Source organism: Rhinatrema bivittatum, chromosome 1, assembly GCF_901001135.1.
Source record: "Rhinatrema bivittatum chromosome 1, aRhiBiv1.1, whole genome shotgun sequence".
In the NCBI taxonomy this organism is placed as follows: Eukaryota; Metazoa; Chordata; class Amphibia; order Gymnophiona; family Rhinatrematidae; genus Rhinatrema; species Rhinatrema bivittatum.
The window spans coordinates 661,171,786-661,194,917 of record NC_042615.1 but is presented as its reverse complement, the minus strand read 5'-3'; the positions used below and the strand labels follow the sequence as shown (position 1 = coordinate 661,194,917).

The window sequence follows — 23,132 nt, the reverse complement described above, 5'->3', positions numbered from 1 at the left end:
GGAACTCCTTACCTGAAGACATTCGCCTAATACCCAATACTAAAGATTTTAAAAAGGCTATAAATACTTATTTTTGTACCTTTCCCTACAACACCACATAACTATCTTCCTATGTTCGCCTCCTATTATCTTTAACCAAGTAATTCTAATTCTTGTCTATTATCCAGCTGTGTTCTATATGAGTCCCTAGTCTTTGATGTTTTTATTAATTTAATCATATTAGCGGTATACAAAAACTTTTAAATAAATATATGATTAGGATATGGAATCCCAAGCTATAACTTGTTAAGTAAGGACAGATGAACAGAAAGAGGGAAGAGTAGCTCTTTATGTCAAAAACAATAGGGATGTGAATCTTTTTTCAACGATTTAGATTATCGTCCCGATAAGGTTTAAATCGTCATTAATCGGTAAAGAGTGCGATACAATAGAAATTCCCCCGATATATCGTGAAAAATTGTTTTTTTGGTTAGAGTGCACTAACGGGAGTTAGTGCGTGCTAACCATTAGCGCGCACTAACAGAAAATGATACAAGTTCACACTTTTCAGGTCAGTTAAGGTCAGTTTAGGAATGAATATGGATTCCTATTGGCTGCCCTCTTATTTATTGATGTTACCAAGGTTCCCACTGACAATATATGGGGGATGGGAAATGGAAATGGTTGGTAGCTTGACAAAAAAAGTAATGTGATCAGTCAATGTGACTAGAACTTGTGCCCTATCCCTGATACCGGGAGTGTTGTGATCTTCCTGCATGCAGTGCCATATCCCTGATACCGGGAGTGTTGTGATCTTCCTGCACGCAGTGCCCTATCCCTGATACCGGGGGTGTTGTGATCTTCCTGCACGCAGTGCCCTATCCCTGATACCGGGAGTGTTGTGATCTTCCTGCACACAGTGCCCTATCCCAGTTACCGGGGGTGTTGTGATCTTCCTGCACGCAGTGCCCTATCCCGGTTACCGGGGGTGTTGTGATCTTCCTGCACTCAGTGCCCTATCCCGGTTACCGGGGGTGTTGTGATCTTCCTGCACTCAGTGCCCTATCCCTGATCAGGAGTGTTGTGATCTTCCTGCATGCAGTGCCCTATCGCTAATACCGGGAGTGTTGTGATCTTCCTGCACACAGTGCCCTATCCCGGTTACCGTGGGTGTTGTGATCTTCCTGCACACATCCCGGTATCAGGGATAGGGCACTGCGTGCAGGAAGATCACAACACACCCAGTATCAGGGATAGGGCACTGTGTGCAGGAAGATCACAACACCCCCGGTAACCGGGATAGGGCACTGTGTGCAGGAAGATCACAACACCCCCGGTAACCGGGATAGGGTACTGTGTGCAGGAAGATCACAACACTCCCGGTATCAGGGATAGGGCACTGTGTGCAGGAAAATCACAACACTCCCGGTATCAGGGATAGGGCACTGCATGCAGGAAGATCACAACACTCCCGGTATCAGGGATAGGGCACTGCAAGGTAGAGGATTACAGCTCTCGAGATCCTCCACAGGGCAGTGCAGAGAGGAAGATCACAACACTCCCGGTATCAGGGATAGGGCACTGCGTGTGGGAAGATCACAACATGCCCGGTATCAGGGATAGGGCACTGCGTGCAGGAAGATCACAACACTCCCGGTATCAGGGATAGGGCACTGATTGCAGGAAGATCACAACATTCCCGGTATCAGGGATAGGGCACTGTGTGCAGGAAGATCACAACACTCCCGATATCAGGGATAGGGCACTGCATGCAGGAAGATCACAACATTCCCGCTATCAGGGATAGGGCACAAGTTCTAGTCACATTGACTGATCACATTACTTTTTTTGTCAAGCTACCAACCATTTCCATTTCCCATCCCCCATATATTGTCAGTGGGAACCTTGGTAATCAATAAATAAGAGGACAGCCAATAGGAATACATATTCATTCCTAAACTGACCTTAACTGCCCTGAAAAGTGTCAAATTGTATCATTTTCTGTTAGTGCGCACTAACTCCCGTTAGTGCGCACTAATCGGAAAACCCGATTTTTTTACTAAAAAATTGTGCCAAACACAATTTTCTTCTCCTGCCAGACGATTTTGATCATTAAGATGATCAGGCACACGATTCACATCCCTAAAAAACAATATCCAAGTGATTGAACTGCAAGGGACGTGAAGTAGAGAAGAAGCTTTATGGGCAGTCCTTAAAAAAGAAAATGGTATTTCCATTTTTACTGGTGTGATCTAGAGGCCTCTGACTCAAACAGAAGAACTGGACAGAGATCTGGTTGAAGGTATCCAAAAGGTGGGAAAGAAGGGAGAAGTGTTACTCATTGGATATTTTAATCTGCTGGATGTAGACTGAGAATTCCTTTTGTGGACTCTACAGAAGTAGAAAGATAGTGGATGCCCTTCAAGGGGCTCTGCTCAAACAAATGGTAATAGAACCCATTAGGGAGAGAGTTATACCTGATCTAGTGCTTACTAACAGGGATAATATCTTTAATTTCGAGGTGGGTGCTCATCTGAGCACAGTGATCAAGCGGTATGTTTGGTTTGATACCGCAAATAGTTACATGAAAACCCGAGTTTTGAATTTCAAAAATATGGACTTTGTTGAAATGGGGATGTACCTGGAGGAAGAACTAGAAGACTGGGAGAAGATGAAGGAGGTGGAACAATTACAAAGGCAACACATCTATATATTAGAAAAGTAAATGAAAGTAAGAGGAATAAGAAAATGATCTGGTTTTCAAATGAGGTGGCTGAAAAAATTAAGGCAAAAAGAACAGCCATCAAGAATTGTAAAGGATCCCAAAAGAGGAACACAGGGAAGAATACCTGGAGAAATTGAGGGAGATGAAGAAAGAAATCAGGAAAGCAAAATGTCAGGTGTGTATAGACCAGCAGATGCAGACTGTTTTTGGTGGTTTCCCAAGTACCTATATAACTATTTAGGGTTCAGAGAATATTTAATAAAGAAATGGGATGACTTCATGTTTAATAACGCGGGTAAACGTGATTTTCCCATACTGTTTTGGGAGACTGCCAAAACAGCTTTCAGAGGGGTGCTGGGAAAAAGAAAGCAGTGTGGTTGCCATTCTGAATGTAGAGACATGCCTACAAGGGGATAAATGGAAACATGAACGAAACCCAACCACGATTAATTGGTCAGAGTTTTTAGCTACTCAAGCTGCTTTAAATACTTTGTTACATCAGCAGGCAAGAATAGGGAACGCTATATTACAAATATTACAAATTTAAGCTTTATCAATTTGGAAATAATGTAGGAGACCATTGGCAAATTTGGCTAAGAATTGGATGGATACTAAATTTATACTCGCAATAAGAAATGGCAATGGTATTTTGGTAAACTCGGGTAAAGAGATTTGTAGGATGCTTAGGGTCAAATTTTGTAGACTGCTAATCCTGGAGATCCACAGTATATTGAAGAATATTTACAATATCAAAGAAGCTAAATTGTTGAATGCCCCAGGGACAGACTGCTTCTCCGCTGAATTCTATAAAATACTTGCCCAACAATTAGCACTTCCATTAGGGGAAATGTTTGAGAGGTTAACAGAGTCTAGATATTTCCCATTTGCCCCAAATACAGCAGGATTACAATCTTGCCTAGAGGAGTAGAGATGTGATGGCCCCTGCTTCATATCATCCAATCTCATTGCTAAATTTTGATATTAAGCTTTTAGCCAAAATAATGGCCAGTTGTTTAGTCAGGGCCATGGAGAGGACCAAGTGGGATTTGTACTGGGGCGGCATCGTTTGATCAATGTACATAAGATTCTTGCATCGATTAAAGTGGAGTTGTAGTCAGCGGGTGATGTCGCTCTTATTAAGTCTCAACGGAGAAAGGGCTTTTGATAGATTGGAGTAGACTTTCATGTTTCAGACCCTGCAGGCCTTTGGAAGTATGGGCTTTTTTATTCAAGCCATCCAAACTCTTTATGACAACCCACAGGCAATAATTCTTGCCAATGGTTAGAACATAAGAAATTTCCATGCTGGGTCAGACCAAGGGTCCATCAAGCCCAGCATCCTGTTTCCAACAGAGGCCAAACCAGGCCACAAGAACCTGGTAATTAACCAAACACCAAGAAGATCCCAAACTATGATGCAATTAATAGCAGTGGCTATTCCCTAAGTAAACTTGATTAGTAGCAGTTAATGGACTTCTCCACCAAGAACTTATCCAAACCTTTTTTGAACCCAGCTACACTAACTGTACTAACCACATCCTCTGGCAACAAATTCTAGAACTTAATTATGTGTTGAGTGAAAAAGAATTTTCTCCAATTAGTCTTAAATGTGCTACTTACTAACTTCATGGAATGCACCCTAGAATTTCTATTATCCAAAAGTGTAAATAACTTCATCTACTTATTCAAGACCTCTCATGATCTTAAAGACTTCTATCATATCCCCCCTCCGCCATCTCTTCTCCAAGCTGAACAGCCCTAACTCTTCAGCCTATCCTCATAGGGGAGCTGTTCTATCCCCTTTATCATTTTGGTTGCCTTTCTCTGTACCTTCTCCATCGCAACTATATCTTTTTTGAGATGCGACGACTAGAATTCTACACAGTATTCAAGGTGCGGTCTCACCATGGAGCGATACAGAGGCATTATGACATTTTCTGTTTTATTAACCATTCCCTTCCTGTTTGCTTTTTTGACTGCTGCAGCACACTGAACCGATGATTTTAAAGTATTATCCACTATGCTGCCTAGATCTTTTTCCTGGGTGATAGCTCCTAATATGGAACCTAACATCGTGTAACTACAGCAAGGGTTATTTTTCCCTATATGCAACACCTTGCACTTGTCCACATTAAATTTCATCTGCCATTTGGATGCCCAATCTTCCAGTCTTGCAAGGTCCTCCTGTAATGTATCACAATCCGCTTGTGATTTAACTACTCTGAATAATTTTGTATCATCCACAAATTTGATAACCTCACTCGTCGTATTCCTTTCCATATCATTTATATATATATTGAAAAGCACCGGTCCAAGTAAAGATCCCTAAGACAATCCACTGTTTACCCTTTTCCACTGAGAAAATTGACCATTTAATCCTACTCTCTGTTTCCTGACTTTTAACCAGTTTGCAATCCACAAAAGGACATCGCCTCCTATCCCATGACTTTCTAGTTTTCTTAGAAGCCTCTCATGAGGGACTTTGTCAAACGCCTTCTGAAAATCCAAATACACAACATCTATCAGTTCGCTTTTATCCACATGTTTATTAACCCCTTCAAAGAAATGAAGCAGATTTGTTAGGCAAGACTTCCCTTGGGTAAATCCATGCTGACTGTGTTCCATTAAACCATGTCTTTCTATATGCTCTACGATTTTGGTCTTCAGAATAGTTCCCACTGTTTTTCCCGGCACTGAAGTCAGGCTCACTGGCCCGGATCACCCCGGAGCCCTTTTTAAATATTGGGGTTACATTGACTACCCTCCAGTCTTCAGGTACAATGGATGAGTTTAATGATAGGTTACAAATTTTAACTAATAGATCAGAAATTTCATTTTTTAGTTCCTTCAGTACCCCAGAATGCATACCATCTGGTCCAGGTAATTTGTTGCTCTTTAGTTTGTCAATCTGGCCTACTACATCTTCCAGGTTCACAGTGATTTGGTTCAGTTTGTCTGACTCATCACCCTTGAAAACCATCTCCAGAACTGGTATATCCTCAACATCCTCATTAGTAAACACAGAAGCAAAGAATTCATTTAGTCTTTCTGCAATGGCCTTATCTTCCCTAAGAGCCCCTTTAACCCCTCAGTCATCTAATGGTCCAACCGACTCCCTCACATGTTTCTTGCTTCGGATGTATTTAAAAACGTTTTTATTATGAGATTTTGATTCTATGGACAACTTCATTTCAAATTCTCTCTTTGCCTGTCTTATCAATGTTTTACACTTAACTTGACAATGCTTATGTTTTATCCTATTTTCTTCAGATGGATCCTTCTTCCAATTTTTGAAGGATGCTTTTTTGGCTAAAATAGCCTCTTTCACCTCACCCTTTAACCATGATGGTAGTCGTTTTGACTTCCTTCCACCTTTCTTAATGTGTGGAATACATCTGGACTGCGTCTCTAGGATTGTATTTTTAAACAATGTCCATGCCTGTTGAACACTTTTAACCTTTGCAGCTGCACCTTTCTGTTTTTTTCTAACTATTTTCCTCATTTTATCAAAGTTTCCCTTTTGAAAGTTTAGTGTTAGAGCTGTAGATTTTGTTTTCTTTTGGAGTGTGTCCATCTAGGTCAAGGTCCTAGACAGGGGTGCCCCCTATTCCGCCCCGGTTTTGGCTTTGGACTTCTAACTTCTCACCCTGCTTCATCCAGTGACTCCGACTTCAGCTCCCTCATTGTCTACAGGTATCCAGTTCTTGCTAGCCCAGAGGATTCTCCTAAGTCCCAGCAGCTCGGGCTCCTCCCAGGGGAGCCGTGGGCTTCCAAGGGTGAAGACTTTTCTGCCCTCCGGGGCCCTACCGCTCCCATCGACCATCTCTTTAGCCGCTTCCTTGATCCTTGGTCGCATAGGGTCACACCTAAGTCCAAGAGGCCTGGGTCCCTACGGGCTCCTCCTGGGGGGACCTCGGGCTTCCAGTGGCGAAGCCTTCTTCAGAACACCTCTTCCGCGCTGCCTCCCGGCTGCAACGCCCTCTGTGGGTCCCCACAGTGCAACACCTGCAGTCTCAGTCGGCCCAATGGGTCCAGTACCCTAACAGTTAAGAAACCAGGGGCATCCTGAACTGTCCCTGATGGTATGCAGTTTCTTGTCAGGCTTACTGTTACATACATTTTTATGAATTGCAAGTACTGGTAGAGAAGATTCTTAGATAAAATTGATTGTGTTTAAAATTTACTAAAGTGTTGCAGCAACTGTTTAATTAAATTGAGCAAGGCACATAAACAAATTTTTAAACAGAAGAACTGAGTCATAAAACAAGAGTGTAATTAGGGCACAGTAGAAATAGTTGGATCTAATTCAAAAGATCAAAAGTGAGTTGATAATTAAGGCAATGCTTTCTTAGATGGAAAAGTTTAAGTAACAGAACTCATCAGCAAAAAGCAAAATGTACCTGTCCATTTCAGTTTTGGCACTCACCAGGTAGTTTTAGCAAATGTTCACAGATCTTAGCTGGGATTCCTTACACATTCTTAGCTTTCTGAGAAACAAATGCCTGCATTCTCTAAAATATTTTTGAGCCATCAGCATAACTTAAAGTGAATGGCACAAAGGGATTCCTGGAGCATCAAATACCAAGGTACAAGGTAGGAAAAATATGAATAGGAAATCATTGCACACCTGGTTCAGTGTGGCCTTTTCTGAAAAAAAGATGTTTGCTATTTTTATAATGTAATTAGTGCAGTATTACATGGGTTCCACCTGTGTTCTTCTTTCATCAATTTCTGCTTTTTAATCATCTGACTGCAAATTCATGGTTCATAACCCCCTATCAAATGCCAAAAAAGGAGACAGTTTGATGTGTCTTGTTAATGGTGCTGGCTGAAAACTTCATTTTCAGCAAACAAAATATAGAAATCATCAAATCTGTGGGAAATAGCCAGTTTGCCCTATTTCATTCTCAACTAGTTCATATTCTCTTAAGCAGTGTCTCAGATCACCCAGGGCTCAATTTGCTCAACTGTTTTACATTCTGGAAGGTAAATAGTAGAGAAAACATAAATAGCAATGGTCATATATTGAAAATGATATTTGTCAAAAAAAGAAGATATTTGTAATTCATACAGGCACACAATGGGAAAGGGCCAGGCTGGCAGCTCAATGAGGTAGCACTTTTCGGAACCAGCACTGCATCAATGACCTTATGATTAGGATAGTCAAAGGAAAATTTTAATCAATCCAAGAATGCAAGACTTTTAAAGTCAAAATAATCAGACACTTTGGAACTGAAAAAAAGGGCCTCAACAGAGACCTTGTTTTCCTATCAAATTATGAGGCTTAAAATGATAGCACTTGTCACCTTCTGATCACCCGTCAAAGCCCTCTTATCCCTTTCCCTCCATTCTGTTACCACTTTTTATTTATTTATTTATTTATTTACTTTGCATTTTATTGAATTTTAAACATTATTACAAGAAATATAACAATGTAATTATGCACAGTCAGACAGGAAGATACAATTAAATTAGGCAACATAATTATTCATGAAAGAAACATTTCTTCTTTCTGGGCATATCTATATTGCACTTCAATATAGGAAATTGTAGGAGACCAAGAATGAAAATAGAGCAGATGCTTAAAAAGAAATCCAAAATAATCATAAACCATGCCAAAAAAACTATAAGGTTCCACCTGACTTTTACATATACCAACCAACCTTATGGATTAACTTAGGAACGTGAATCAGCATCTAAATAGGCACAAAGTTGATCAGGATCATTAAACACATATTTTGTATCTCCAAGAAGTAATATGCACCTACATGGGAATCGCAATATACATTTTACACCTCTATCTGTTGCCTCTCCCCTCATTGCAATAAATTTCTTTCTTTTTAATTGTGTTGTTCTTGCAATGTCCAGGAAAGTTTGGATCGGCTGTCCATAGAATTTTAATTTCTGGTATCTAAAATAATGTCTCAAAACATTATTTATTTATTTATTTATTTAAGGCTTTTATATACCGGAGTTCATGCACTTGTGCATACCACTTCGGTTTACACAGAACAAGGAACAGAAAATTACATCAAACAGATTGAACAATTAAACAAATATACAATTACATCCAACAATTGGGTATAAATAACATGGCTAACTTAGTAGGAACTTAGAGTTTGAGGTAAAGGAGAGAAATAGTACCAAGTGGTAACAGAACAATGTTAATGGCTAAATAATAAATATAAATAGTAAATACAAATTCTTATAATAAATACAGGTGTTTACAGATTACAGTCTTCATGAAAAGTTTACATCTACAGAATAAGGTTAAGTAAATAAGAACTGGCGGTTATTTCTATAGGAGTGAAGACTTCAAAAACTGAGGTTACATCTGGATTAAGAGGTATTGGAGTAGCATGCTCAAATATTTAATGATTTGGAATTGTGAGACCAAGGATAAAATTAGGAGTTGTTTGATATGATTATAAAAGCGAGAATGATTCAAGTTCTGGGATGTGGTTCTGAGCTAGACCTTTAAGTGTAGGCTTTTGTAAAGAGCCAGGTCTTGAGTTTCTTTTTGAATGTTTGAGTACACGTTTCGAGGCGAATGTCCGTGGGGAGGGCATTCCAATGAAGGGGGCTGGCAGTCGAGAATGCACGTTTCTTGAGTGAGGACTTGGCTGAAGGTACGTGTAAGGTGCCTAAGTATCTGTTTCTGATTGGTCTTGAAGACTCGTGTAGGCGAAGTGAAAGGCTTAGATCTAGCGACGTTTGTGAATGGATGTTCTTGTGTGTTATAGTTAGCACTTTGAAGATGATTCTGGATCTGATGGGGAGCCAGTGTAAGTGTTTTAGTATGGGTGTTATGTGTTCACTTCTGCTGGTGTTAGTAAGAATCCTTGCGGCGGAGTTCTGCAACATTTGTAGAGGTTTTGTGGTTATGGTTGGAAGGTCTATAAGCAGAGAGTTGCAGTAATCGATCTTGGAAAATAGTATTGTTTGGAGGACTGTTCTGAAGTCCTGAAAATGCAGGAGAGGTTTCAGCTTTTTCAGAACATGTAGTTTATAATAGCATTCTTTCGTTGTGTTCTTGACAAATTCTTTGAGGTTCAGCCTTTTGTCTAAGGTGACCCCCAGGTCTCTTACTTGAGTGGAATTGATCATTGGTGGTGAGGTTAGGTTGTTGGTAGGCTGAAGGTTCTCATCTGGAGTGATAAGCAAAAGTTCTGTTTTTGACGTATTAAGTACTATGTTAAGGCTAGATAGAAGTGAGTTTATGGACTGTAGACAATTGTTCCAGAAGTTGATGGTGCTGGAGATGGAGTCAGTGATTGGCAGCAGAATCTGAACAACGTCTGCGTATATGAAGTGTGTGACCTTAAGACTTGAGAGTAGATGACATAGGGGGAGAAGATAGATGTTAAAGAGGGTGGGGGAGAGAGAGGATCCTTGGGGAACTCCGAAAGAGGATTTGACCGGGAGGGAATCCTTGTTGCTGATTCTGACCTTGAAAGTCCTATTGTGTAGGAAGGATCTGAACCATTCCAGGGCTGATCCTGAGATGCCTATGTCTGAGAGCCGGTCGATCAGGATAGAGTGTTTTACGGTATCAAACGCAGCTGATAGGTCGAGGAGAATCAGGAGGTATGGGGTCTTTTTCTCCAGACCTACGAGGACTCTGTCAGTTAGAGAGGTTAGGAGGGATTCCGTACTAAGGGATTTGCGGAATCCGAATTGGGCTGTTGTGAGTATTTTATACTCTTCTAGGTATTCAGATAACTGTTTGTTGACTATCCTCTCCATAAGTTTGGCTACAAATGGAAGGTTAGCTATGGGGCGAAAATTAGCTGGGTCTGTAGGGTCCAAGTTGGGTTTTTTGAGGAGAGGCTTGAGGGTGGCTAGTTTCAGGATGTCTGGTACTAGTCCTTGGGTTAGCGAGCTATTAATTATCTCTGCTAAGGGCTTCGCTATGATGTTCGGGATGGTGAGTAGGAGTTTAGAAGGGATGGAATCTGTCGGGTGAGTGGAGGGTTTCATCTTTTTGAGAGTCATTTCGATTTCAAGTGAGGAGATAGGTTCGAATGAATCAAGGTTTATGTTCTGGTTGCGTGAAGGAGTGATGATAGAAGGAGGTACTGTGTTACTGGTTGCCAGAGGGGCCATTAGCCCCTCTGGCAACCCTCTGTTGGTACATTCAGCTATGAATGTACCAACAGAGTAGATCTTGAAGTTATGTCCGATTCAAAAGATTTCTTTAGAAAATCAGTTAGATTTAAATTTATATCTTCTTGTTTCTCCTGTTGCATATTACTTTCACCCATAGAAAATTGCTGTGGCAAGTAATACATCCTTGATATCGCAGGTATTGCTTCTGCAGAATATTTCAAAATATTTAAAAGGTAACTTTTGAATAAGTCCATTGGCGACAGCAATTTAGTCTTGAGGAAATTCAAAATTCCTAGATTTGCTCTCTTCATTTGATTCTCAAGAATCTCCATTTTATTTTCAAACATTTTTTCAGATTTAATCAGATTTACTTGAATTTTCTCAATTTCTTTTACTCTCCCTTCCATTGTATTAATTTGGTTTTCCATATTTATCAATTTCTCATCTGCAAGCTGTGTTTTGATAATCGCTTCTTGAACCGTAACTGTCAATGTATTAATAGACTTCTGCATGGATATCAGTATGTTTCTTATTTCTTCCAAAGACGGAACAAGAGCAGGGGTGGAACAGACTAAGGGTATATCATTATTCACTGTTCCTACCTCCATAAGGCCTTCTCCACGCCTTCCACGCAGTTCCAGGCGATGTTTTGCCTTATCCTCCTGGTTCCTGGAACCATTACCTGAGGGGAGAATGTGAGCGATAACGATTCTGCTGTAGCAAATGTGTAATGAAGTTTGTTTCACAAAAAGCATTTTCAAAAAGAACTTCTTCATACAGCCCCTGAGGCAGCCCCTGGTGGGGCGAAACTCGGCCGGAGTCGGGCGTTTGTTTGAATATATTGTCTCCACTCAATAAAAAGGTTACTACACGGTGTCTAATCCACTTTGTTCTCCTCTCTTCTCTGGACTCCAGGAGTTGCTGGGGAAGAGCCCCCATAAACCTTTTCAAAAGAAACTATATTCCCAGACCATCCCTGGGGTGGATCTGGTACTGTTGGAGCACCCGGGCTCAATGATGTCTCAGGAGTCAAGGGGCACAGCAACTGTTCCTTACTGGCCCCTGTGACTACAGCTTCTGGGTGATTTGTCAGCGTCTTTGTAAATGCTGTTTCAATCCTTGGTTGTCGGCTATCAAATTCTGGAGTTGATGTAATGTCTCTTACACAAGCTTTCCTCCTGGTGTGAGGCATAATCAATCTTTAAGGAAATTAAGAGGTAAAGCTCTAAGAAATCGCCAACAATCCGGAGCTGCAGCATTCACGACCTTACAGGTCGGCGGCCATCTTGGTCTCCTCCTCTCCTTTTTTCATTTATTTATTTATTTGTCGGTTTTTATAAACCGTCATTCGGTTTTGCCATCACAATGGTTTACAACGTTTCGATGTTTAACAGAGTGTTAAAAAAATTCATGATTTATGATTCACTTATGGCAACCACACTACTCTATAGTTCCTGGTATTGTCAACTTTTGCTCATTTGAATTCTAGCTTGAAGAAGAGAATATTAGCTCTTGAAAGGCAGTCAAGAAACGTATTGTTAGTCCAAGAAAAAGCTATCACTGAGAAAAGATATTCAGAGCACAAAGGAGGAAGAGGAAGAAACACTGTAGATACCCTGTTAATGCTTTATTTTATCCCATAGACTTCACAAAAAGCTCTTAACAGCACTTATTCACCCAAATACTGTCCATATGTGCCTTTGTGGTCATGAAAGTTTGACTCCAGGAAACTAATTGCAATTTGCTTATTCTTTTTTTTTCTTTTGCTTGAGCCTTTCAGGAAACTGAGCAGTGATAGGAAAAAAAAACTCAGTCACGTAATACTATAAACAATATTCAAATCAACCAAATTTTAAAGACAAAAACTATGAAATATGCATCCATTTTAAAACTGATGCATGAGTTCAATCATACACACACACACAAACACTCTACTCTATTAATTTTAACTTTGCCTAACTTTTTCAATTCCCTCTATAAATTGAAAGAATAGTACCAACTCTCATCAAATTACTGTTTTCTTTTATTGGTGATTTTTTTTGCTTTCAAGTTATTACATTGTCTCTCTTCTTGCCTATGGTGATTGTAACAAGCAGTGATATCTTTTGTGCTCCTCCACAATTACAATTGTTACTCATTTGCTAACTCCCTAAAGAGAGAGTCACTCACAAGCTCTTCAGTTTTCTTTTCTTCTTGTAAACAGAACTCCTTTGCCTTTTGAGCAAGTTAATATAGCTACAATAAATGCTACTTACTGTGGATTTATTTACTGAGCCATAAATATCTATTTGTGCAACCTGAGCTACAAAAGTGAACATATAATTTCAGCCTGTTGTAAACACTGACAGCCAATATGATCAGATCTCCAAGACCTCTGGTTCTCCATTTTTGTTAGAGATCTCAAGTGAACAATACATTTTAGTCTCCTCTTTATTGTCAGTTTTGTTTCTTTATGAGATAACAGAGTACAAAAATATAAGCTGATATGAACAAATACCAAAGGTCTCATCCAGGGATGGGCAGTTCCATTCCTCAAGGGCCACCAACCAGTCAGCTTTTCCAGGATAACCCTAATGAATATGCACAAGATAGATTTGTATGCATACTAACTCATGCATATTTATTAGAGGTATCCTGAGAACTTGACCGGTTGATGGCCCTCAAGGACCGGAATTGCCCACCTCTTGTCTATTTCTAGATGGACTGCACAGAGAAGTGTTAATGTTTTTTTCTGCCTGGATTTTCAGATTGCATGGTAGCTTCCATAGTAGCAGGAAACAAGAGTGAGGAAACTTAGAGAATGCAATATCCCTACCACATTCTATGCTCTCTGATGTAATCGCTTTCAGTAAACCTTTCGATATTTGCCCACACAAGAGGCTCATAAACAAAATTATCAGCATGAGATTGGGTCCCAGTATGTGATTGGACTAGAAATAGGTTGAATGATGGACAATGAAGAGAATTAGTAGTAAATAGAGTTCAGCGATACTGAAAGAGGGGGATATTGGGATTCAGTCCACGTGCTGGTTCTGTTTGGTATTTTCATAAATGATATTGCGGAAAGTTTATTAGGAAAGGTTTATCTTTGCACTGATGATGCTGAGAACTGCAACAGAGTGGACACTCCAGATGGAGTAAGAGAAAATGATAGATTTAAGAATGATCAAATATATGGCAACTACGATTTAATGCAAAAAGCATAAGTCATGCCTTTGGGGTAGAGCAACCCAAGGGAAGTAGCACACAATGGAAAATAGCGAAACTGATATGCACCATATGTATTACTGTTCATCGCTCAGGCCTTCATTGTGTTGAGCGATTAAGAAATTTAATAAATATAAATGTAAATGCACCAATCAGGAAAGCAATGTCAGGATTATTGTATATGATGATCTCAAAGATGCAAATACAGGACGATCAAGCAGTGGATAGAGAAATGTTTGGTGCATAGAAAAAAATATTACCAATAAAAAAAGGAGGTGATAATACCTCTGTAGAAATGATTGGTGAGATCTCATCTGATATACTGTTCTGGAAATCACATCTACAAAAGAATAAAGACTGAGTCTAAAGAAGATCTAGTAATAGTGCTGAGCCTTCGGCATAGGCCCTAAGAAAAGGACTCACATATGTGTCCCCTAGATGAGAGAAGAGAGAAGGAAATGATTGAGACACTCAGATACTTCCAAGATGTCAGTCATGTACATGAAGCAAACCATTTTCAGAGGAAATGAAGGGGCTGAAAGGGGGTCGACTGAGGACTAACATTAGGAAATACTCCTTCCAGAAAGGGCATTGGATACATGCATGAAACAGCCTTCCAGTGTAAAGAGTAGAGGCAATCAAAAAATATTCAAGAAAGTGTGAAATAAGCACAGAGAATAAATTATGAGGAAGTGAAGATAAAGCTGAAGATTAAATGAAATCTTTAGGTTTGAACAGGAAAGGAAATTGGGCAGCCTAGGTCATTCTTAATTGCCATCATAGTCTATGTTTACATGTTTGTTTCCTGAAAACATTGCTTGTAATACATGTGGAATTTTCCAAAATGTATATCTGTCTGTAATTGGACAAAAAACTCCTTTTTGCATTCTTCATTGTAAATGGTTTAATATTGATTTCCTCTGCTTGTGCTTGAGCAATGGTTGAGTGTCACTCGCTACTACAGTTTCCAATAAATACACCTACATTTTGAATTTTATGCTTGTTAGTAAATATCAGTTTTATAATATTTTAGTTACCTCTTAGAAAAGGCACTGGATATGTTTTATACAGTGAAATATATCTAGTGTCTTTTCTAGGATGGGCAGAAAACTCCAGTCCACAAGAGCCACAAGCAGGCTTGTTTTCAGGATATCTACAATGAATATGCATGAGACAAGTTTGTATACAATTTTCAGGTTAGGACTTTTCCTGGAAACAGTCACCGCTCTTTTTTGTATTCAAATGCAAGAGTTGTATTTACAAGATATCAGTTTCTTCACAATTGGTGATGAACCCAGTCCAGCAGTTCATTACTCACTGCAAATCGTAATCCAGGTCTGGTCATAACAGGTTGTTTCACCAGTATCTTAATTCAGATTCCAGGCATACCCTAGAGCAGCGATGGCAAACTCCAGTCCTCGAGTGCCACAAACAGGCCAGGTTTTCAGGATAGCCACAATGAATATGCATGAGATAGATTTGCATACAAATGGAGGCAGTACATGCAAACATTTCTCAAGCATATTCACTGTGGATATCCTGAAAACCTGGCCTGTTTCTGGCACTCGGGGATGGGAGTTTGCCATCACTACCTACAGCCACAACTCCTTACCTTCCAGCTCCCCCATGCAGTCCACAGCCCTTAACTTGCCTGAACCCTGGGCCTTTCCCAGCAATGTCATTTTGAACCTCTGAGGACCAATCTGAGTACTTAGAGACAAGGCCATGTCCCCGGTTACCACTGGTATGAGGCTGCCTCATTTACTGTCACTCTGTGGTCTCCCTTGCAGAGAACCAGCTTACGACCAGGCCTACCCCGATTTAAAGTCTTCCATGTAACTTTCTACCCTGACAACAGTGCAAGCAGTGCATGCAAATTTATCTTATGCCCCTCTTCTGGTATTATCCATGATGGCAGAGGTCACACTCGATTTCACCTCGCTAATATGCTCAAACCCCACATTGGGTGATTTATTTTTGTAGCTTCTTTTCTAGTGTTGTGCTGAGAAGTGCAGGGGTCACACTCAATCCCAGGGCTAAGTCCCTGCGTAGTCCAGCAGCTCCATGATATGGATTCTCCAAAATGGAGGAGGGTATAGACCCCCTTGGCCCAAGGTACAAGGGATGGATCTTGCTATGGGTGCTGTCTCACTAGGTATTAGCTGTGGATGGGTGTGGGTGCTAAGATGGGTACTTATGGATGGGTGTTCCAAACTTAAACTTTACTGTAGATCTTCCAAGTTAACTGGCACCATACACATTTGATTTGGTCCATGTCTTAGTTTTTCTCAAAATGCTTCTCTATCTGTGAAAGTGTTCCTGAAATGTTTTCACCCTCCAAAGCATTGAATGGTAAACATCAAAGTAGATCAGGGATCTCCTAGATGCCGTGGAATTCTCCCCCTGGACAATACTCAAGGTCCAAATGTACATCAGTTTCTCCAAACTCATACACTTCTCTTTTCTCGACGCAGATACTCCAGTAGGGGTTTCCAGATGAACATGACTTCTCACTCTTGCTTCTTCTGTCAGAATAAAAAGTCTAGATAGCAGGGAAAAAAATAATCTTCTTTCCTCTCACCAGTCTTGAGCTGGAAGAGTAGCAGCAAATTCCTCTCAAAACAACAAAAAATAAATCTTCACAAAATAAATATTCCACCATGCAAAACATTGTCCATATTGTGAGAGAGAGTCGCCAATCTTTTTTCCTCCTGATTCTTCTCAGAGGCAGAGGGATTTTTCCTTCCTTGAGACAATATCAGGTGATCCAGGTTAAAAATCCAAAAATCCTCAACAAACTGCAAACTGCTGAAGAAACCTCTCCAACAAGGTTGTGGACTGAGAAGATATAACACCTGCTTCCCAGCTCTAGGGACAGTAGGTACTGAGCCTAGGCTACCTGGGAAAATCACTGCTTCACCTTGGAACTCAAAATGAAAATGTCTCACTAAACACCCTCCCTGCCAACTTTTGTGTGGACAAGAGCTCACCATTCCAGCAGCCCGACTGGGATGCTGTTAGTAAATGATACACTACTCGCCTAACTCCTAACCTCCATGTCCTAGACTAGTGCCAGTTACTGGCGAACCCAAGAGGTTTGGAGTTGACCACCACTGCAATAAGCAATAAATTTTGAGTATCAAATACCATACCTTCTATCATAAAACAGTGAGAGGCTTTAACCTTAGCTGTTGGACAATTGTTATCATTGAGGCTGATGTGCTAAAATGTGAATGACTTCGCAAATGGCAATAATGTGTGAAAAACTGGCAAAAAAAAAATGTTATCAGGTTTACAAATTTTTATGTGCATTATTCACCATTTTATCACACGAAATTTTGCATTTGCGAAGGCATTCACAAAAATTATGCAAATTCACAAATGAACTAAAGAATCATGCAAATGAGCTTATTAGCAACTTTTGCCTAACAAAACTATGTGCAGAAAAGTGTGCAGATTGTTGATTTTCCATGAAACGTAACTTCTCCCCAGGGAGATGTAGTCCAGTTTTTTTGTGATAGAGTCTGCAAGAACAGTGCCACAAAATATGCATCTTGGGGATGCTTTTTTAGCTGCCTACATTGTTGCAAAGTCCATGGATACATTTTACCTTCCGACCTACCTAGTTTTTAAAGTGAAAGTGCATCCATATTTTCACTTTGAGAATTATCTCAGAAAAACTACGGGCACACATTTTCACCTATTTTGTCTGGGGTGTTTTCCGAATAAGAAATACATGTATGCTTTTGAAAACTCACACATATGCATGTAAGTGCATGTCTCTCTCTCCAGCCCGGCTTCCAGGAATTTATTTATTTATTTAAAAACTTTTCTATACCGTCATTTAGTGATATACCATCACAACGGTTTACAAATAGGCACATGAATAAATTTGAAATAGATTTTACTTTAAACATAGGGTTCCGAAGTTGTTCAGATACATGATTCAAAATATTATAAGCTATGGGGCGGATTTTCAGAGCCCTGCTCGCGTAAATCCGCCCAAAACCGGGCGGATTTACGCGAGCAGGGCCCTGCGCGCCGGGAAGCCTATTTTACATAGGCCTCCCGGCGCGCGCAGACGTACGTCCCGGGGTTTTCGGAGGGGGGCGTGTCGGGGGGCGGGCCCGGTCGTCGCGGCGTTTCGGGGGCGTGTCGGAAGCGTTTTGGGGGCGGGTACGGGGCGTGGCTACGGCCCGGGGCGGTCCGGGGGCGTGGCCGCGCCCTCCGTACCCGCCCCCAGGTCGCGGCCCGGCGCGCAGGAGGCCCGCTGGCGCGCGGGGATTTACGTCTCCCTCCAGGAGGCGTAAATCCCCCGACAAAGGTAAAGGGGGTGTGTAGACAGGGCCGGGTGGGTGGGTTAGGTAGGGGAAGGGAGGGTAAGGTGAGGGGAGGGCAAAGGAAAGTTCCCTCCGAGGCCGCTCCGATTTCGGAGCGGCCTTGGAGGGAACGGGGGGAGGCAGCGCGGCTCGGCGCGCGCAGGCTATACAAAATCGATAGCCTTGCGCGCGCCGATCCAGGATTTTAGTGGATACGCGCGGCTCCGTGCGTATCTACTAAAATCCAGCGTACTTTTGCTTGAGTCTGATGCGCAAGCAAAAGTAGGCTGATCGCGCTTCTTTTAAAATCTACCCCTATATGTAGTGGGGTAGATTTTCAAACATGGCGCGTTCGTGTACTTTTGCTGGTGCATGAGGCGCCAGCAAAAGTACGCGGGATTTTAGTAGATACGTGCGTAGTCGCGCGTATCCACTAAAATCCTGGATCGGCGCGCGCAAGGCTATCGATTACGTATAGCCGGCGCGCGCCGAGCCGCGCAGCCTACCCCCGTTCCCTCCAAGGCCGCTCCGAAATCGGAGCGGCCTTGGAGGGAATCCTCTAACGCCCTCCCCTCACCTTCCCCTCCCTTCCTCTACCTAACCCACCCCCCCGGCCCTGTCTAAACCCCCCCTTACCTTTGTCGAGGGATTTACGCCTCCCGGAGGGAGACGTAAATCCCCGCGTGCCAGTGGGCCCCTAGCACGCCGGGACGCGACCTGGGGGTGGGTACGGAGGGCGTGGCCACGCCCCGGACCACCCTGGGCCGTAACCACGCCCCCGGGCCCGCCCCCAAAACGCTGCCGACACGCCCCGAAAACGGCGCGGCGCTCGGCCACGCCCCCGACACGCCCCCCTCCGAAAACCCTGGGACTTACGCGAGTCCCGGGGCTCTGCGCGCGCCGGTGAGCCTATGTAAAATAGGCTTCCCGGCGCGCAGGGCCCTGCTCGCCTAAGTCCGCCCGGTTTTGGGCGGATTTAGGTGAGCAGGGCTCTTAAAATCTGCCCCAGTGTGTATTGAAATTTCCTTTATGGGCTATCCATATATGTGATATACTGTAATTTTTTAACTTAAAACTTAAGTGTGATAAAAATAAAGGTAAAGAACGCATATATGTTATCTGGTGACTTTTGCCTGTGTGCCTCATCCGACTGCAGGTAAAGGTATATGTGTAGTTTCACTACATGCAAAAGTTTACCCACATTCAGGGAAGCAATTTCAAAAAGCCCACTTCTTCTAGTAAATCACATTTTACACGTAGAAATGGCTTTCAGAATTACCCTCATTGTGCCTGATTTTCAAAGCCATTTATGCTCATAAATTTTGGTTTTATGCGTGTAAATGGATGCTACAAAATAGCCCCAAACCTAGTGTGCATAACAGTACACTTGTAGCCCAGTTTTACAAGGAATTCTAGGAGAACTGCAAGCAGGTGTTCTGGAGGGCCGAGATGGAGCAGGGGATTTGGCTTAAGTGCATATTTTTGTATGTACGTAAATTACACAGACATGTTATGCCCTGCTTGGAGCAGGTATAACTTTGTGCATGGGCGTTTCCATATGTATCTGGCCAATTAAGGACTGATTTTCAAAGCAAACATATGCATAAGTTCGCTTTGAAAATCCTCACTAAAGTCTCTGTGTACAGCATGCACGCAGGCTTTACTTCTATGTGGGGAGTTATAAAATCACTCTCATTCTGGAAATAGTTTGGACAAGCAAGAAAAATTGTTCTTGGTACTGGGCTATTTCTGCAGATGCAACTGCAGTTTAGTTCATCGGTCCCTTTCTTTGTTAAGTGTGATATTTATTAGGGATGTGCATTCATTGGTCGATTTGTTTCATTCGTTTCGACGGTATGCAAATGTAGAGTAGACACGCAAAACTGATGGTATGTGTGTATGTAGATGGCCACCCGCATATGTACATTCCATCAGTTCTGCGTGCTTATTCTCCATTCGTGAGATATGCACTTACCACCAAAATGAATGAAACAAATCACCAATGAATTCACATCCCTAATAATTACTAAAATGAAAGACATGGAAATGGAAATGGTGTGTGTTTAGTCAATAGCCGCAGGAAATCATCTGGAACTCCATGTATTATATCGATTCCTTTTGTTTTTCTGTCACCAGGACAATTGACACATTCTTCTTTATCACAGAAGCACTAGGTTAGCAATGTGATTGTGAAGAATAATCCTTCATGATTATATATTTATTGTGAGGAAAAGTTTCAAAAGGGATTTAGGAGTCTAACCACAAAGTTAGACACCTAGATCCTTGGGTTTGAAATGTATCCTTGGCAGAGCAGCTAAGTATAGCTGTGTGGTTTCACACTAGAATTTTCAATTACATGTTTGTGGTTTCACCCCTAGGATCCCAACTCCACAAATAGTAGGGGTAAAGTCCATGGAAAATTGGCTGAAGGTACATGGTACAAAATCACCCATGGCTTTTAAAAATCACATTGTGGCTTTTAAAAAATTTCCCCTTATAGCCCTTCATTACAGGAAAGAAACCACTTAATTTTTTTTCACATGGGGAGCCAGAGATATGCATTTGCCCTCTATTCTACACTAAAGGTGTGCAGCCAAAATAATTTTTGTTTTATTATATTTTTCATTTTATTTAATTTTAATGTGCACTACATTCCATTTAGTACTCACTATTTCTATTTAATGCATTCTAAAACACTGGTGTGCACTATAAAATTAGCATGTATTAATCAAAACAAATGAAACATGTACATCCCTAGTCTACCCATATAATATACCTCCTATAATGCAAGAACTGCAGAATGCTGTGCTTTTCTAAAACCTCTCTTTTGTGGGTCATTTATTTATTTATTTATTTAGGTTTTTTAAATACCGGCAGTCGTGAAAAAATCACATCATGCCAGATTTGTATAATATGTTATTGTCTCTTTAGTTAATCTTCTTTCTTGTTCTCCAGGCTGTTAATTTTTGGTATGTCCTGGTGATGAATGATGAGCACATGGAACGACGCTATTTGCTTTTCTTCACCCTCAGCTGGGGACTTCCTGCTTTGATCGTCATCCTGCTTTTAGTCATCTTGCGAGGTGTTTATCATTGGAGCATGTCAGAGATCTATGGCCTGGTCCATAATGACATGTAAGTCCTTCAGCATAGCTCAAAAATCCAAATCTGTTTAATGTCATGTCTTACCTTGTACCTTTATTCTTAGTAAAAAATCAAATAATAAATGAAAAAAAAAAAGAAACATGCAGACTTTGGCATAAAGATAGTCAGGCAAGACAGATTAGTCGAAAGACATTGAGAAAACTAGTTTATTTTATGCTGGCATTTACTTTGTTTACCTTTTTCCCCTACTCCTTCCCTCCAGCATGAGATACCTGAGCAATCCCAAGCCCTTTTGCTGCCTGAGAGATATAAGGAAAGTTTCCCCTGAAATGAACACTTCAGCACCGTTCTAAACTTGCAGGAATTGTACTTGTAGTGGCATTTGTCTTCCATTTTCCTGGGATTGGAATATACCAACTCTCTGGCATACAGTAGCCTGAGCCTCAATGACACAATGAACAGGATACTAGAACACAAGTCACTTGAAGTACAGCTAGCAAAACAATGGCTATGTCAGTATGGTAGTCCCAAAACAGATTTAGAATCTGTTCCTTATCCAATAGTAATCTGTCTAAAATTAAAGTTTAGGATCTGAGATATGAGTCTAAGATGGTCCGTTCTTGGTCTTTTAGCTAAGATTGAGAACCTATACTATACATATGAAGAGGAAGTGCTATCACCTTGTCACATGAGCCCATTGGAGACATGAAATTAAGTCCCAACACTTATTTGAAATGCCAATTTTCAGCTTTCCTATTGGCCTGCAAGCCAATTTTTGAAAATTGTGTGGTTCTTTACCACACGTTCTTTGCTGGCACAAAGCATGCAGGGTAAAAAGGGTTAAAGAACACAATGAAATTTCAAAATGAAATCTGTACATATAATTTTGGGGTGCCTATCCTAACTGCCTCCAGCGCCACCCCTTCTCCCCATGGTGGAGAGCAGTTTTCAAAGAGGCCTTCCACACAGGTAAACACCTATTTAACCATAGATGATCTCTTTGAAAATTGGCCCCTAAACGTTTGCCAAGTATAATCTTTACTTATAATAACAGTTAGTACACCAGAACATCATCCAGGATTCCATTTTCTGAAGAGGTTCGAGACCTTACAATAATTCTTGATTCTAAATTGTCAGTGTGACTTGAGATTAAGTCTGTGCTAAAGACTACATTTTTTTTTTTATTCTTTATTTATGCATACATGGGTCAATGGCTTTTGAAAATTCCTACATTTATGCATGTAACTCCTTTGAATATTCACCTGTAAATTTGTAGTCATCAGAAATTTTGATTACCATTTTCAAAATATTAAAGAGTACCTGGTAAATGCAGATTTATTGTTGGTGGTCCTTTAAAATATGCCTTAGATACATTAAATTACCACACCAGGTGGAAAGTGTCCCATATGAATGCTCAACAATATCTTTGAAATATTAAAAGGGAAACATCCTCTTAGAAATACAATTCATTTCTTTTAACAACGTTTTCATTACTCAAAAGAATTTTTTAGGAAAGAAGTGGATTGTTTCATAAACTTCAATGCACTACTGGATTGTAGTGCCTTGTGTGGGTTTTAATCATGAACGTTCCACCTCCTACCCAATGAAGTTTTTTTTCAAAGTTTTTTATGGATTGCAGTGTGCTTTAAAAAGTGTAATAACTATTCTTAACGGCAGTGTTGGTTAAAG

At 41.0% G+C, this 23,132-nt stretch overlaps 1 protein-coding gene across 1 annotated transcript in view; it reads left to right on the top strand.

Moving 5' to 3' along the window:
* Positions 1 to 23,132, top strand: part of ADGRV1 (adhesion G protein-coupled receptor V1) — a 1,128,533-nt gene that overhangs the window by 913,713 nt on the left and 191,688 nt on the right. The window contains exon 85 of the mRNA XM_029573357.1: positions 21,295 to 21,473. Coding sequence (XP_029429217.1) covers positions 21,295 to 21,473 — 179 coding nt within the window. The remainder of the gene's footprint in view (positions 1 to 21,294; positions 21,474 to 23,132) is intronic.